Source organism: Hakea prostrata, chromosome 6, assembly GCF_041222555.1.
Source record: "Hakea prostrata isolate BN-2017 chromosome 6, UWA_Hpros_2, whole genome shotgun sequence".
NCBI classification, from domain to species: Eukaryota; Viridiplantae; Streptophyta; class Magnoliopsida; order Proteales; family Proteaceae; genus Hakea; species Hakea prostrata.
The window spans coordinates 37,392,584-37,406,909 of record NC_142605.1 but is presented as its reverse complement, the minus strand read 5'-3'; the positions used below and the strand labels follow the sequence as shown (position 1 = coordinate 37,406,909).

At 38.3% G+C, this 14,326-nt stretch overlaps 1 protein-coding gene and 2 non-coding genes across 4 annotated transcripts in view; 2 read left to right on the top strand and 1 right to left on the bottom strand.

The window, feature by feature from the left end:
• Positions 1-14,326, bottom strand: part of TPP2 (tripeptidyl peptidase ii) — a 61,617-nt gene that overhangs the window by 42,630 nt on the left and 4,661 nt on the right. For both annotated transcript variants that reach the window (XR_016173925.1, XM_089158297.1), the window contains exons 4-15: positions 12,426-12,535; positions 12,255-12,335; positions 11,514-11,600; positions 11,288-11,430; positions 10,160-10,310; positions 9,921-10,043; positions 4,543-4,626; positions 4,213-4,400; positions 3,863-4,037; positions 3,639-3,760; positions 3,455-3,534; positions 1,390-1,448 (exon numbers count right to left, since the gene is read on the bottom strand). Coding sequence is in view for 1 of the 2 variants with exons in the window: in XM_089158297.1 (XP_089014423.1) it covers positions 1,390-1,448; positions 3,455-3,534; positions 3,639-3,760; positions 3,863-4,037; positions 4,213-4,400; positions 4,543-4,626; positions 9,921-10,043; positions 10,160-10,310; positions 11,288-11,430; positions 11,514-11,600; positions 12,255-12,335; positions 12,426-12,535 (1,403 nt within the window). In the remaining variant the exon portion in view is untranslated. The remainder of the gene's footprint in view (positions 1-1,389; positions 1,449-3,454; positions 3,535-3,638; positions 3,761-3,862; positions 4,038-4,212; positions 4,401-4,542; positions 4,627-9,920; positions 10,044-10,159; positions 10,311-11,287; positions 11,431-11,513; positions 11,601-12,254; positions 12,336-12,425; positions 12,536-14,326) is intronic.
• Positions 13,600-13,698, top strand: LOC149013857 (small nucleolar RNA Z107/R87). Its single transcript, XR_016174236.1, has one exon. It is a non-coding gene; the product is annotated as a small nucleolar RNA Z107/R87 (small nucleolar RNA).
• LOC149013856 (small nucleolar RNA R30/Z108) lies at positions 13,828-13,927 on the top strand. Its single transcript, XR_016174232.1, has one exon. It is a non-coding gene; the product is annotated as a small nucleolar RNA R30/Z108 (small nucleolar RNA).

Below are 14,326 nucleotides of genomic sequence, written 5' to 3'. Positions count from 1 at the left end.
GATATCTAACAATATGCTTGATACATCTCTTAGAAACTGAGGAACATGATTTGAAATTCTAGAACACCTGCTAAGAACCCAGTAGAGCATTCAATTTTTTGGGGTTTTTTTTTTTTTTTTTGGGGGGGGGGGGGGGGGGGGGGTCCTCCTGCAATAGATTACCGGATTAATGAAAAGCTAGTAATGGTTGCACTTGCACCAAACTAGGGTCTCCCCCCCCCCCCAAAAAAAAAAAAGGATCCGTACACCAAAACCTTTTTCCCCAAGTTGAAAATTCCTAACACTTCATTATTCAAAACTGAATTTTGCCTGTATCCTAAGCATTTCTTGACCAATTCCTTTACATGCATATTTTTGGAGTATCATGTGTCTCCTATATGATAAGATATATGTTAAAATTACTCTTCCATAAGGACTTTCTGTCTCTATAAGAAGTCCAAGCAATTGTACCACACTAATCAGAGGGAAGTAATAACAAAAACATCAGCAATTCAAACCTAGCATCAAGCAGCCACCCCTAATATCACTAAGTAATAACATCATAACCTGTTGCAATCAATGTGCTAGCAGAATGGTTGACTTGATCAATTACATATAACATAGAGTAGATATGCTCCAACATCGAACTCCTAAGCAAGTTTTTAGGGAAAAAGTAAGAAGATAAAAGTGAAGCTACACTTACCCAGAGGAACCAAAGCATATAAAAGAAGAGAAAATACATTAATGTAACTATGAGTCACAAAACTGGTTAAGCTGCTTGGAACAAGCTCATTCATATGGATTGGGCTGCCAACCATCTCTTCATCCCATCTAGAACTTTGTCTCCTTAGTCTAATCCTCCCATTAACCCAGCCTTCTACTCTCCATGACTCCAACCCACCATTTTTCTGAGATGCCCTCTGTTGTCCCTCAACCCCCCCCCCTCTCCTCCCTCGAGGGGCTCTTTTCATGTCTACCAGCAGAATGACATAAGTTCTGTTCCTTATTTTAAAAAGCAGCCACTCTTGGACCAACCCTTTGCCAGAAATCAGAAAATATTGCCTCTAATATGGATATCTGTATCATGCTCCTTGTCAGTTTCACTCATTTAAGTTACATTATCCATAATCATGCTCCTTATTTCTTTTAAGATGTGGTCCATTTGTAGAGTTGTGGTCAACCCTTTACTTATTGTGGCTTCCTCCAGGCATGTCAACTCTCTAATTTTTGTCTGCTGTAATTTCTTAGGTATTTCGCCTTCCTTGTTGTGGGCCCCATGCTGGTACTTTTGTTTGTCGTTTCCTCCCCTCCACCCCACCAAACCGAAAAAAGGAAATTCTCTCCTTCGCTAATGAATTTTTTTTTTAATCTACAAAGAAAAGAAAATCATAAAAATCCAGATAATCACACCTCAGTAGTTTGTTGGCAAGCACTAGCCTCCCGTAAATATATGCCCCGTGAAGCAGGTTCTGCAACCAATGAAACACGTTGAAACAGGCACATGTGACATTATTTTTCAACATTCTAAAGACAAATTGAAAATTGCAAAGCTATAAGATATATTAGAGGCCTTAAACAGGAGCTTCATATTGCATTGTATAACTCTTTTTTTCTTTCTTTCATCTTTGATAAGATAGCAGAGAAGAATTATGCTCAGATAGATTCAAAATTTTCAAATAATAAACGACTTCAAGCCTACTCTCAATGCCATATACAATTATCTGTCAAGATTATGGAAAACTTTTTAATAGGGTTCCATGAGGAGAAAATTTGGTTGGAATACTTTTTATGCATTGCCTCTTACTTGGATCACATAGAAGTATAGAACCATAGTTTGAAATTTGATCTCATCTTGGTGTCTCAACTCTTAACAAGATCAAGATGCTGAGATATCAAATTTCAGGTCAAAGTTTCAGCAATCGGTTGCATGTTTTGGTGGATTTTGGGCAAGCTTAAAGTATCCCACAATACAATGCAATACTAGTCGAAACGTATCCATACTGGATACAACCAATATGATTCATATCAATAAATCTTCTCTTATCTTTCTTGAAGGGCACGTATTAGATTTCACCAAAATATATCGGCCAATACAATACAATAATATACTTGATACGAGACAATACATCTCTTAAAATCACCTGACCGGTATGATACTCAACACCGATACTTTAAACCTTGGTTTAGATGGTATTTTGTCTAAGTTTTCGTGTACAATCTAATTTGAGGCCAATAAATACAATGGCAACTTTTTTGTTACCAAAACCTAACATAAATTGGTCTTATTCATTGGCACATGCCCGATTGTATGTAAACGCAGACAAAACTATATCATGTATTTTTCACAAAGTTAAGCATGCATATACAAGAAAATATTAAAATTACAATTACAATTTTACAAATTACGGTCCCATGAAATTCTTGATATTTCACCAAAAATTCCAAAATTTCACCGAAATGCAAAAATTTTGTCTAAATTCAATCAACTAACTCAATTTTGTTTTGGACCATGTTTCGTCTTAGTAGGCTCGAGAAGAACAAAACTTTGCAAAATTTAGTCCATGAATAGAACCGCGCACTATTTTGGAGAAGGAAATCGTTGGCTTGGGAGATAAACCGACAGAACAGAAATCCAACATAGGCAAAGTGAGCTTCATTGGCATACAAATATTTTACTTTGGAGACCTATAGAGAGTGATAAGGCCCCGATCTCAACAGAAGAGCAATGGACAATTTGTCACACAACGATAATAGCAATACTCAAAATAATCTCCAGAACAGAACACACTACAGCTGTAGGTGAACCTATTCTACCCGAGAGCAATTGCCCCCTCCCTTACTTTTCTCACAACTCAAAAACGTATCCTACCTACTCTTCCTTCCCCCTATTAATAGCAATTTATTTCCTACCGTATTGATCAACATAATTATCCCAATTCTAATCCTAAAGGAAATCTGAATGCAATAGGACTCTTCAAGTCTAATCCTAAAAAGCAATCTGAATGTACTATGACTCTTCAAAGGCAATCTGAATGTAATAGGACTCTTCAAATCTTCCAGCCGTTTCCTTCCTTGCTGGACTGTTGATCAGCGTGTCTTGTGGATCTCTTACGAGTATAGACTCGTGAAATAAGGGGCTTATCAGAGAGTTTTATAGGATTCCTACGATAAGACACCAGAAATCCTGGAAAGGGCTAACAAGAAATCCAATATAAGCAAAGCACGCATCAATTCCCTCTCCCCAGCAATATTTGACCCACACAAGCTTTTATTTTAGATATTGATGCTTACTTCTGCTTTAGGAGGGATTGGATGGGAATATCATATATGATGTAATAGAAGTTTTCTTTTCACGAAGAAAAACATTAAAAAGATGAGTACCTTAAGATGGAAATCAAATATCCATGGCTTTAAGTATAGTTAGAAGCAAGAGACCAAAAATAAAGAGAAAAAAATACAGACCGTAAGAACTTACTTGATTTTCCAGCTTGATTAATCTTTATTTTATACCAAATACATGGAAAGTTCTTAGATTTCTGAATATATTCATATGCTCTGTCAGGTAAACAAATACCAATAGTTATTTGAGACAGCCAACTGGGAAAGGAACATTCTCACAGCCAAAGAACCAGGACTAATGCATAATTAGCAAAACTTACTTGTCAACTTGCATAAGCCCTTGTCCAGTAGATAATTTATCTTCCAGAAGACTGCCTACAGGAGCTGCTGTGTTTTCAATTGCCTTCCGCACAGTGTATGGACTTACAGGAATATCTTCAGCCTGCAAAGACATAATGTACGTGAAAAAATCCTATGAGCAATTAACTGTTACCATTGAGGTGAGACTAAAAGCAAAAGGCAAATGATTGCACATAACAAGAACCTTCATTGCACTGATAAGTAACGCAACTCCCCCACAGGCTGATGGAGATGACATTGAAGTGCCATTCATAAGCATGCGACGTTGAAGAGTCCACGTAGGGACGGGAGCAACTGCCCCACCAGGAGCACTTACAGATACTCCAAGATCTCCATCAGCAGTTGGACCTCGACTGGACCTGCACCACATGTTCCCAAGAATTACTTGGTTCAAATGCATAACCACTCATGGATAATGCTCAAATATATGAGAGGAAAAAGAAGCTGACAGAGGCTTGTAGAAGAGAATGCATCTCATTGCCAAAATGGAAAGTGCTGTTCAATAATAAATTAAAAATCATATAAGGAATTTACCAAGTGTATTCTTGTCCTTCAGAGGGGGCTTCAACAACACAGTGAGCTCCAGCAGCCATAGCAGGAGACACATATGCACCAACCCCAATTATGCTTGAAGTGGTGCCACCAGGTGCACCTACAGTACTCAATGCAGGTCCACTGTTGCCAGCACTGCTGATGAATATCAGGCGGTGTTTATTTACCACCTAAATGATAAAACTATAAATCAAGGTCATTGGAATTTTAACTAAAAGTAAAATAGCATTAAAACAGGAAATAAAGGGAAAAGGAAGGAAAGAATCACAATTTTAGCAGAAAACAGAGGATATAAAGTTTGAAAGAAATTACTTCATTAACAAGGTCAACAAAACGCCCATAATCTGGCAAAAGTGTAGGCTCTCCATAGCTCATGTTGATAAGATCACACTTGTGCTGTGAATAGAAAGGAAATGGCCTGGTCAGAGCAATTTATAAACAAAAGTGAAACCATGTAGATAAAACAGTTAAAAAAGGAGGTGAATATAGGAGTACCACTCCTGCAAATAAGGAAAATTGACACTCTTGAAGCCCTATATGAGTATTTCTGTCAAAGAGAATTAGGGATCCACAATTTGAAGTCCCTCTCCAGAGGTAAAAGAACAAGAGAAGATGGGTTGGCCATGATAAACATAATGGAAGTAAAGAAGAACAGACACAACCTCCTGATGAACTACAACAACCCTAAAAGGCCGAAACTCATTGTTTTAACCTAATGCACTGCACTCCTAGAAGCCACTGGCTTTACTATCACCCAGCAGCAGCGAGACAAAAGCAGACAAAGGTATCCCAACTCAACTAAGAATGAGACTCGTAATCCCATTAGATATATGGGATCAATTCTCATAGATGAAAGGACTAGTAAGTTGGTATAAAATTTGTATCCCACTAGACAAACAGGCAACAGCAACTTAATCGGGAAAGTGGGAAACAGAAATGAAGAACCCCAAAGAACCTAAAATTTTCAGAAAACCAGAATCTAGAACCAATTAGTGTGATTCTGCATCTTTAAAACAACTCAGAATGGCCAAATACTACCAGCAAAGAAGGCCCAGGGAGGTACCAGTACCCTGCGGCACTTCCAGCAACCCAGAAATTTTGGCCAGCATAAGGGCATTTTGGGTACCCCTAAGCCAACCCAATTTATATCCCAAATCAGAATTTTGTTAGGAGTCCAAGTCTATTTTTATTTTGTTATTTACATTGGTCCTTGGTTAAGTTATTAAAGAGTCCTAGTGTAGTCAGGAGTCCTCATTAGAGAGGGTTCCTTTTGTTGGATCTAGTATGCAAGCAGGATACCAAATCTACTCTTGTTTTTGAATTTGGTTTAGTTTTGGACAAGTTATTGAAGACTCCCAGTTAAGCAGAAAATCCCAATTAATGAGGAATTCCATTAGTTACAGTCCATTCTTACGAGTCTAGATCTACTCTTATTTTGTAATTAGATCATTCTAGGTTGAGTTATGACAGAGTCCTTGCTTGAATGTGAATCTCAAGTCTAGTAAAAGTCCAAGTTTGACTCACCTTCTTATGTTGAGTCCTTACATGTAAGGCAATAAATAAAGCCTCTTAACTTGTAAAAGACAGAAGTTGGATGATTTATAAAACTTGAGTTCAAGGTGCAAGGAGTTGGAGTCATGGCTTCACCAAGAGGGGACTTGAGGTTGCTGTTGAATTTTCTGCAAAATTTTATTTCCTCAAGCCACATCATCTCTTACAAGCATAAGGACCCCCACCCCCAAGCCCTAGCTTGTAATGCCCCGCATATTTTTATATTATTATTTTACCATTGTATTGGAATGTTTCAATCATCAAGATTATTAAAGGATCATGGTGGTTGGACCATGTGTCAAGATTGTTTGTTTGATGATTTAACCAAATGGTTTAAGTGTAATTAAATGATAGCTTAAATGGAACTGGATCCCAATTAGTATTTTAGTCGAGACCCGACATTGCTTGTGGTTCCCACAACGATGGAATTAGACTGAACTGAAAACAAGGAAATGATCAGCATAATTTTCTGAACCCGGAGGTGTTAATATTTGCATCCCTGTGTGGGCTTTGCGTAAGGAAATAGAGTGGGCCTACAAGACCATAAAGAAGCCCACTAATTATTTAGTTAAATATATATACATATGTTATGTTATATAAAATATGAAAAGTTAAGGAGAGAGAGAAGGAGAAGGTGACACTCCCCCTCTCCCTCCCACCTAACGTGGGTACTAAAAGTGAGAGAGGTGTCACCTTAATAAAGAGAAGAGAAAGAGGAGGAGGAGGTGAGGTGTTAACCAAGAGAATACGAGAGAGAAAAGAAAGAATAAGATGAGGCTGGGTTTTTTGCGTGGATAGAGGGAGAAAAGAGAGAGATAATAGAGAGAAGAGAAAGAGAACAAAGAAGAAAGAACATAGAAGAAGAATTAAGGAGGAGAGAGAAGAGAAAGAGAAGAGAGAACAGAGATGAAATTAAGAGGGGAAAGAGAGAGTTGAAAAACAAAGGAAGAGAGAGAATTAAAAGAGAATAGAAGAAAGAAATCAGAGAGAAAATTGAAGAAAGAGAAGAGAGAGGGAACGGAGAGAGAAGAAAAAGAATAGAGAGAACATAGAAGAACTAAGGGAAAGAATGAAGAAGAAAGAGAGCAGCAGAAAACTAGAGACAAAGAGGAGGAGAGAGAAATAGAGGGAAAGCCTTGTGTGGTTTCTACATACTCTGAAATAGTCAAGGATCATTCACAATACAGGAGAGAGGACGAGTTCTAACTGAGTCAGGATCAAGTAAAACACATGGAACAAAAACAGGTAAGTGATATTGACTAACGTATGTATGTTATAAGTGGATGATTCCACTTAGTAAACAGATAGCATTCACATGTTAATATAAAATATATCTTATTTATTCACTTATGTAATTTATGGAAGTGCATGATATATTGCTTTGTGAATAGAACAGAAGTACATGGGATCGAATGACAGATAGACTAAACCTAGACTGAGACTAATGTCACTTGTGTGGTTTAGACTGAAGGTGTCCTCTCTACAGGTAGTGCTTAGGTCTCGATTAATAAAGAAAAAAGAAACAGAAAATGAAAAGAAAATTAGAATGCATAATGTTATAAGACTTTGATGTGATAATGGATGCATGATGATTTGTCTTATTTACTTACATGGTTGTCTATATTGCTTATTGGGCCCGCAAAGTTCACTATTGTAAACGTTGACAGATCAGCAGATACATGACAAGGGCAAGGGTGCTGCCACCCAACAACAACTTTAAAGTAGAAGATGGAAACCCTTTTTCTTTTTTGTTGCAACTGATGTTTGCTAAACTGGATTGTGAAATGTATATATTTCTTTTAAGGCTGTATGTATTTAACTAGGTACTATTGAAAACTCAAATGTAAGCATAACAAGACTTTAGACTATATACATATGTATATAAGTCAAATTGTCAAACAGGTTATCTCTTAGTCCTTAGAGATGTTTAGTTTAGTATTGTTTTTAGTGGCTTTTATCAAGTTGATAATGAGAGGAACTGTCACGTGTCCCGGTTGAACGTCCGCAATGAGGACCCCACCAAGCCTTAGGAACTGGGGTCATGACATAGCTTCTCTCATCTTCTTCTCCCATACTCCATTAATCCCCCTCCCTTCCCCAGCCCTAGACCTATCTCTGTAAATCTGTAATTACCGCTGTCATGTGGGATCCTATTCCACAAAAACCACAAAACATGCACATATATGTTCTATCTTGCATTAGAAAATGTCTCGGAGAAGCTAAACCTATAGGGACCATTGGTCATCTGATGTAACCCTGGTTTAAAAGGCCAGTAGTAGGATCTTTTCTAAGAACACAGCAGGCACTCTAGGGTTAAATGCTTTGCTGTTTGGGGTCAAATCTCAAAGGACAGCAGTAGTTCAAGACTTCTAGGCTTGTAGCCCTGCTGTTCAAGTCTGGAATTTAAGGACAGCAGCTGTTTTGTCCTTAAAACACTTGAGGAGTCCTGCAGCTAGGCCTGATTAGGCTTCCAATCTTTATATTTAGGACTACATAGGTCTAACATGGATATGGATAGGGGTTTTAAGGTTTGGTTAGGCTAAAATTAGATCAGAAATATTTAATGAAACTGTACTTGCAGAATTTTTAAGAACTAGGGTTTAATTGAATTTAGGGTTTTTGAAATTCTAGGTTTTCTAGGGTTAAGGTGAGGGTGAGGGGAGCGATTGAATGTAGAGAGGATGGGAGGGGTGCTAGTCCTAATTCCTAAAAGGGTTTAGGCTAGGGTTGGGGGTTTTTTTGTGTGAAGAAGACGAAATGCAAGAAAATTCTACACAACTAGGGAAGGGTAGGGCTTAGAAGTAGGAAAAGGGCTAGAAGAAGGGTGCGATCCTAGGGGAGGCTTTTGGGAGGGGGGGTGAAGTGGATGGGGTTTATTAGGGTTTTGTGTTTTTTCTTTTTTTCTTTTTTTTTTTTTTTTTTTTTGGGGGGGGGGTGCCGTAGGGTAGAAGAGGGAAGGGGGAGAGGTTTGCGATGCGCTTAGAGAATGGGAATTTGGTAAGAGAAGGGGCTGGCTGTGTTGTTGCTAGTTTTGATGAACCTTCAAGGCTGCCACAGGTATGAAGAAGATGAAGAAGAAGAAGAATACTCACAGAATTTTACCAAACTCTCTCACACCCGTGGGGCTAGCTTCCCATGACCCCAAGTCTCCGACTTTCTTATTAATTCTCAACTCCCTTGCTTACAATGAGGTGGGGCCTTATATAGCCTTACACTTAAACAGACTAAGACTCAATCTAGGAAACTAGACTCAAACTAAAGAATCCACTCTGGATTATGATTCCGTTTTACAACTCAACAAAACTAGAAAGGAGACCCAATCAAGGAAACCTAACTAGACTCAAACTAAAGAATCCACTCTGGATTACGATTCCCTTTTACAACTCAGCAAAACTTAATAAAACAAAACTAGAAAGGAGACTTCTAGAGATCTCCTAATAACTTGCAAAACAAATAACCAACTTCCAGAAGGAAACCTACTTGAAAAATTGGATTCCAACTGGGACTCCTACTCAAACAACAACTCTAACCACTAATCCAATTTTAAAAACACAAAGTAGATATAGGATCCTAAAAAATTCTGGAATTTACTGGACCCTTCTGGTGTTCAAAGGGGGTGGGGAAATGACCAAATTACCCTTCTGAGGGTTCAGCCAGCTCCTTGGTGCACCAATTGGGCCTGGTTTTTGGTCCAAATTTTGATGGACTTTACGTTTTCTGGACCTGGTTACATCATCATATAGAAGATAGCCAATAAAGGCAACACAGTATCAGTGGATACAACCCCATGAAGTCTGAACTCCAAACAAACACAAAGTCTAGATTTCAAGATTTGCTTGGGTCAGACATGTGAATAATTAGAGTTTTAAATCAAAGAATTCATTTCAAACATACCTAAACTGCAGCTGCAAGTTTTATAAAACATGTTCATATGTGTCGACACATGCATCTAAAATATCTTGGAGAAGCTAAATCTATAGGGAAGCCATGATCATAGCCAAGAAGGCAACACGGTGTCAGTGCATGTACCTATGAAATCTTAACTCCAAACCATACTCAAACTATGGATTTCAAGATTTGCTTGGGTCAAACATGCAAATAATTAGAATTCTAGACTGAAGAACTCAACTCAAACATACCTGAACGGCAGCTATAAGAGCTCGAGTCAGTCCCGTCCCTGTTTCCATTGAACCCAATCGTGAATCCCCAATTTTGCAAGATATTAGTTGTGCCCCAGGTGCAACTCCATTTAGCAAAGGTTCCTACATGGCAACAGTGTGATTAAGAGGAGAATAAAAATAAAAATAAAAACCGACGTCTAAGTAGAAAATAACCATCAAAATAAGTATTTTACTGATAAAGGATATATCTAAAATACCTTCTCATGGAAAGCAGTAGCAATACCAGCAACATGAGTTCCATGGGGAGAGCTATCTGTTACAATACTTAAGATCTTTCCCTCATCATAAACATTCGCAACAAAGGTGCAAGCATCCAGTTTGCTGAATATCCCAAACTTCCGTTCAATCCTGTAGGCTTACCAATTATTTAAGACTAATAAATGGTCGCAAATAACAAAAAGAAGTATATTTATTTTAGTATCAAAAAAGAGACGAATAAGAACAAGAAAACGTCGCCCCCCCCCCCCAACCCCCCTTTTGAAAAGACTCGATAGAAGAGAAGCACCATAAACCAAATCCCGGGCTCCTACCAGCAGAGAGCCCACATCCAAACCCAAAGCATTCCACTTGTATTCTTTAGTGCTAAGCAGAGGAGATTAGAACATAAGCCTGCCAATGAATCCAGTAATAATACTATTGCTGATGCTATCACAATGTAGATAACAACAAGAATTCTGCTGTGGGAATCTAACAGGCTGCAAAGGACTGCTCTACTCAGGCATCAACTGCATTAGAAATTGTCATTAGGTTATCCAACATTACACTAAAGGGAAAAGGCAAGCGAAAGACCACAAAAAATGTCAAGCATGAGTTTGATGCTTTGAACTACTATTTCTAGTAACGAGCACAACAGTGGCACTCAAATAAGTGTATATATTTTTTATCATATTATCAAGATCGATCCTGTATATGTATACATATACAGACACAGATATCCACATCCACGCACCCCTTCCTGGTGAAATGCAAATAACACAATGTTGAAGCCGAATCCACCCACAATTGTTCATGCATAAATTAATGTGATTATACACTAGAATGGGCTAGATCACTCTAAAGAGAGGACTTGTAAAAGGGGGTCAGGAAATTTCAAATTTAATCAACCTCAAAATTTTCAGAAAACATCAAAATAACCCAAATATTTCTTTTTTCTTCAGGAATAAAAAATTGGGAGACTACCACCACATACTGATCAGGTGAAGAATGAAATCCACAGATTTAGATTTTCAAAAAAAATCCACAGATTTGTTAAGCTTCAAATTACAAAGCATCATACCTAAGTAGAAATTTCTTCAACAATATCATCATTGATAAACCATACACACCTATAGTTTGTTAACGGAGTGAAGCTAGCCAACTTTCCACACTCAGGATCATCCTCCAGACTCTGTGTGTCAAGAGCAACTCTCCAAACCTCACCATCATTCCACACAACAGCATCTACGATAGGCCCCTTATCGTCATAGCTCTGAAACAATAAACACAAAATTACTTCAAATATGAACATGAATAGTTCTTGAAACCTTAAGACAATACATAATGTCAACTCACTTCAGCATGTTTTTGGAGAAGATCAACTCTACTTTGGAGGTCTTCCCGAGTCTTCTTCAAGCTGACATCTTCTACTTTAGCGTGTTTCTACAAATATTCCACTCATAGCAAATTACATGCAAAACCCCAGTGAATGCAAAGATATTGTAAAATCACCTAGCAAGAACCTAATGTAGAGCAAGATATACAGAAATATGATATGCACACATATCTATAAGTGATTATCCTGAGATTAGTAGCAGAGGTCCATCAAAAGTTGAAAACACATTCCCCAAAACATATTTGCTGAATCAGCAAGTTTTCTGTCAGGAGGATGAGGAGAATGTTAAACACTAATAGGTGATCTCTCATTGGAGCTTCCCAATGTTGGTTTCACATTTTCCCTTAACAACACCCATCCCCCCAAAAGCTTACTCACCAGGCAGAAAAAAAGAAGATGGGGGGAGGAGTGACACTGTAAGATCCATTGAGGTCTTAATCCTGCTGAGAGGTATTTCAATACAGTGGAACAGGAAAATATCCAAACACAAAATTGGCCAGTTCTGCAGGCAAATTTCTAAACTGGTGAAAGGGGGAAAAAAAGAGATTATATTGCTGATGAAGTTAACACCCACCATAAGAAGGGGGAAAAAAATTCAAATATATATTTTAGCCATTGGAATCTGATAGTAATTCTTGAATACAGGACACAGAATAGATATTACAAAACAACGAGGGTGTCGAAAAAACACCCTTAGCAACCTGATCAAATTCATTGAGATCCTTTACAGCCTCAGCAACTGCTTCCTGATTTTTCTCATCCCACTTTTTCTTCCTTTCAGCCTGTCAGACATGCTTATAAGCTGTTATATAGTCACCTTGAAGATCCAAATACATTAGGAAGTCCAAGATGATGGACTGAAAGTAAAATACCTTCAAACGAGAAGTCAAAGTGTCTGTGAAAAGCTCATAAACTAGCTTGCAACCAACATGCCACTCCCCAGATGGATTCTTCCATGAAGGATTTACAACCAGTGATGCTCCTGAAAAGATTATTATATTAAACAGGGAATTAATAGAATAGCAACAAGCATGGAATCTGCACGAGAGTTGAACTTAAGATTAGCTTTTAGCAAGGTACTGCGAACTCAAAATATGAAGTAAAGAAATAAAGAGGGTAAACAAGGCAAAACCAGGGTAACAAAGAGTATCCAAGTATGGGTGATGTGAACAAGGGTCAATCCCCTCCCCCGATGGCGAAACCCTGGAGTGGGGCCCCAAGGCCACTCCAAAGTGGCACACCTAGGACTGGCCAAACCCTCCAACAGGGGTTTTTTAGTCGATTTTAACCCTATTTATCTGCTGGAATTAATTTCAGAATTTTATTCTTAATTTTCAGAGTGTTGTTAGTTTAGAAGTCATGTTTTGATTTGTGAGTTGAGTTCTTGACTCCTTAGAAGTCTTTCTTTAAAGTAGGGACTCTTATAACTCTTATTTCAAGAAGAGTTCCATTCCTCTATGTTTGAGTCTTAGTGTCATAGGGAATCTAATTTCAAGAAGACTATACTAGTTGTTTGGTTTAAGTTAAAGTCATTTCCATCGTGAGCCTGAGATTAAATGAGGGAGATCCTAAATAATCATAGATTCCCAAATCCCAAGTAGATCATAAGTCTTTTAGTGAAGGCTATAAGTAGCCCAGTCTTTTCATTGTAATCTCAACTCTGGATTATAAATTATGAGTTTTTACTGGTGGCTCCCATAAGAGGTGTTGAAACTGAAGGTAGCTTCCTTAAGTGCCAAACATTACTGGTTATTCACCTTAATATTACTAGTACACACTTAACAGGGTAACTCTCTGTTAAGTAATTCAAATTTTCAAAATAAAATGACAAAAATACCCTTATGTAAGGTGTTATGAGCAAAGTATCTCCATCATTGTCTCATCCCATAACCAAACCTTAGGTGGGTGAAGGAATTCCCCCGTCACCCATCTTCTTCCTACACCTTGCCTTACCGGAAACCACCACACCTCCCCGCCGCTGCCCCCACCCTTCCCCTGCCGGAAATCACCCAACACCATCCCCCTACTGGATTCCTGATTTTAGGTGATCCCTAACCCCTAAAATTCAAACTCAACAGACCAGAATGCAGGTTTATCCTCTTTGGAGGAATTTGCATGTCGATAACCCCGTTGAACTAAGTGATCTTCACTTTTGATTTTTCTCATTTTTATTGTTTTCCTTTCATTTAAGCAACTTTATAGGGTTAGGGTTCAAGATTTTTAGCAAATTTCATTTTTTTGTTTGGATTGGGTTCAAGTCCAAGAGGGGTAATCAAAGGTTGCAATGAGGATAACAAGCTCCCTCTTCTGAAATGAAATCGAGGACAAATGCTGGCAAAATCAAACCTGATGCTTTAACGCCACTACTGAGTAATCTGGTTTTCCCCTCCAAATCCTATTTCATTAAACTTGAAATTAAACTTCTTGTTACTTAATCTAGGGGATTTGCTTCTGGATGATTGCATCGCTTTGCTTGAGTCTTTACATTGTTTAGCTTTTCTTCTCTGTGGTTTATTAGGTTTTGAGAATGAAAGGGGAAAGGGTGTACATCATGTGATGAAATCAAAGGAAGACTAAGAATTGCAGTCCTAGGGAGAGTTGCAATGGTGAGGGAGAGTCGTAGTGGTGCGGGAGAGTTGTGGTGGTGAGGGAGAGTTCTGGTCGGAGAGGGAGAATTACAGTGGAGAGAGAGGGGATGGTGAAGAGGGAGAGTGTGAATTACAATGATGGGGGTAATTTGATCATAACACCTTACATAAGGGTATTTTCGTCA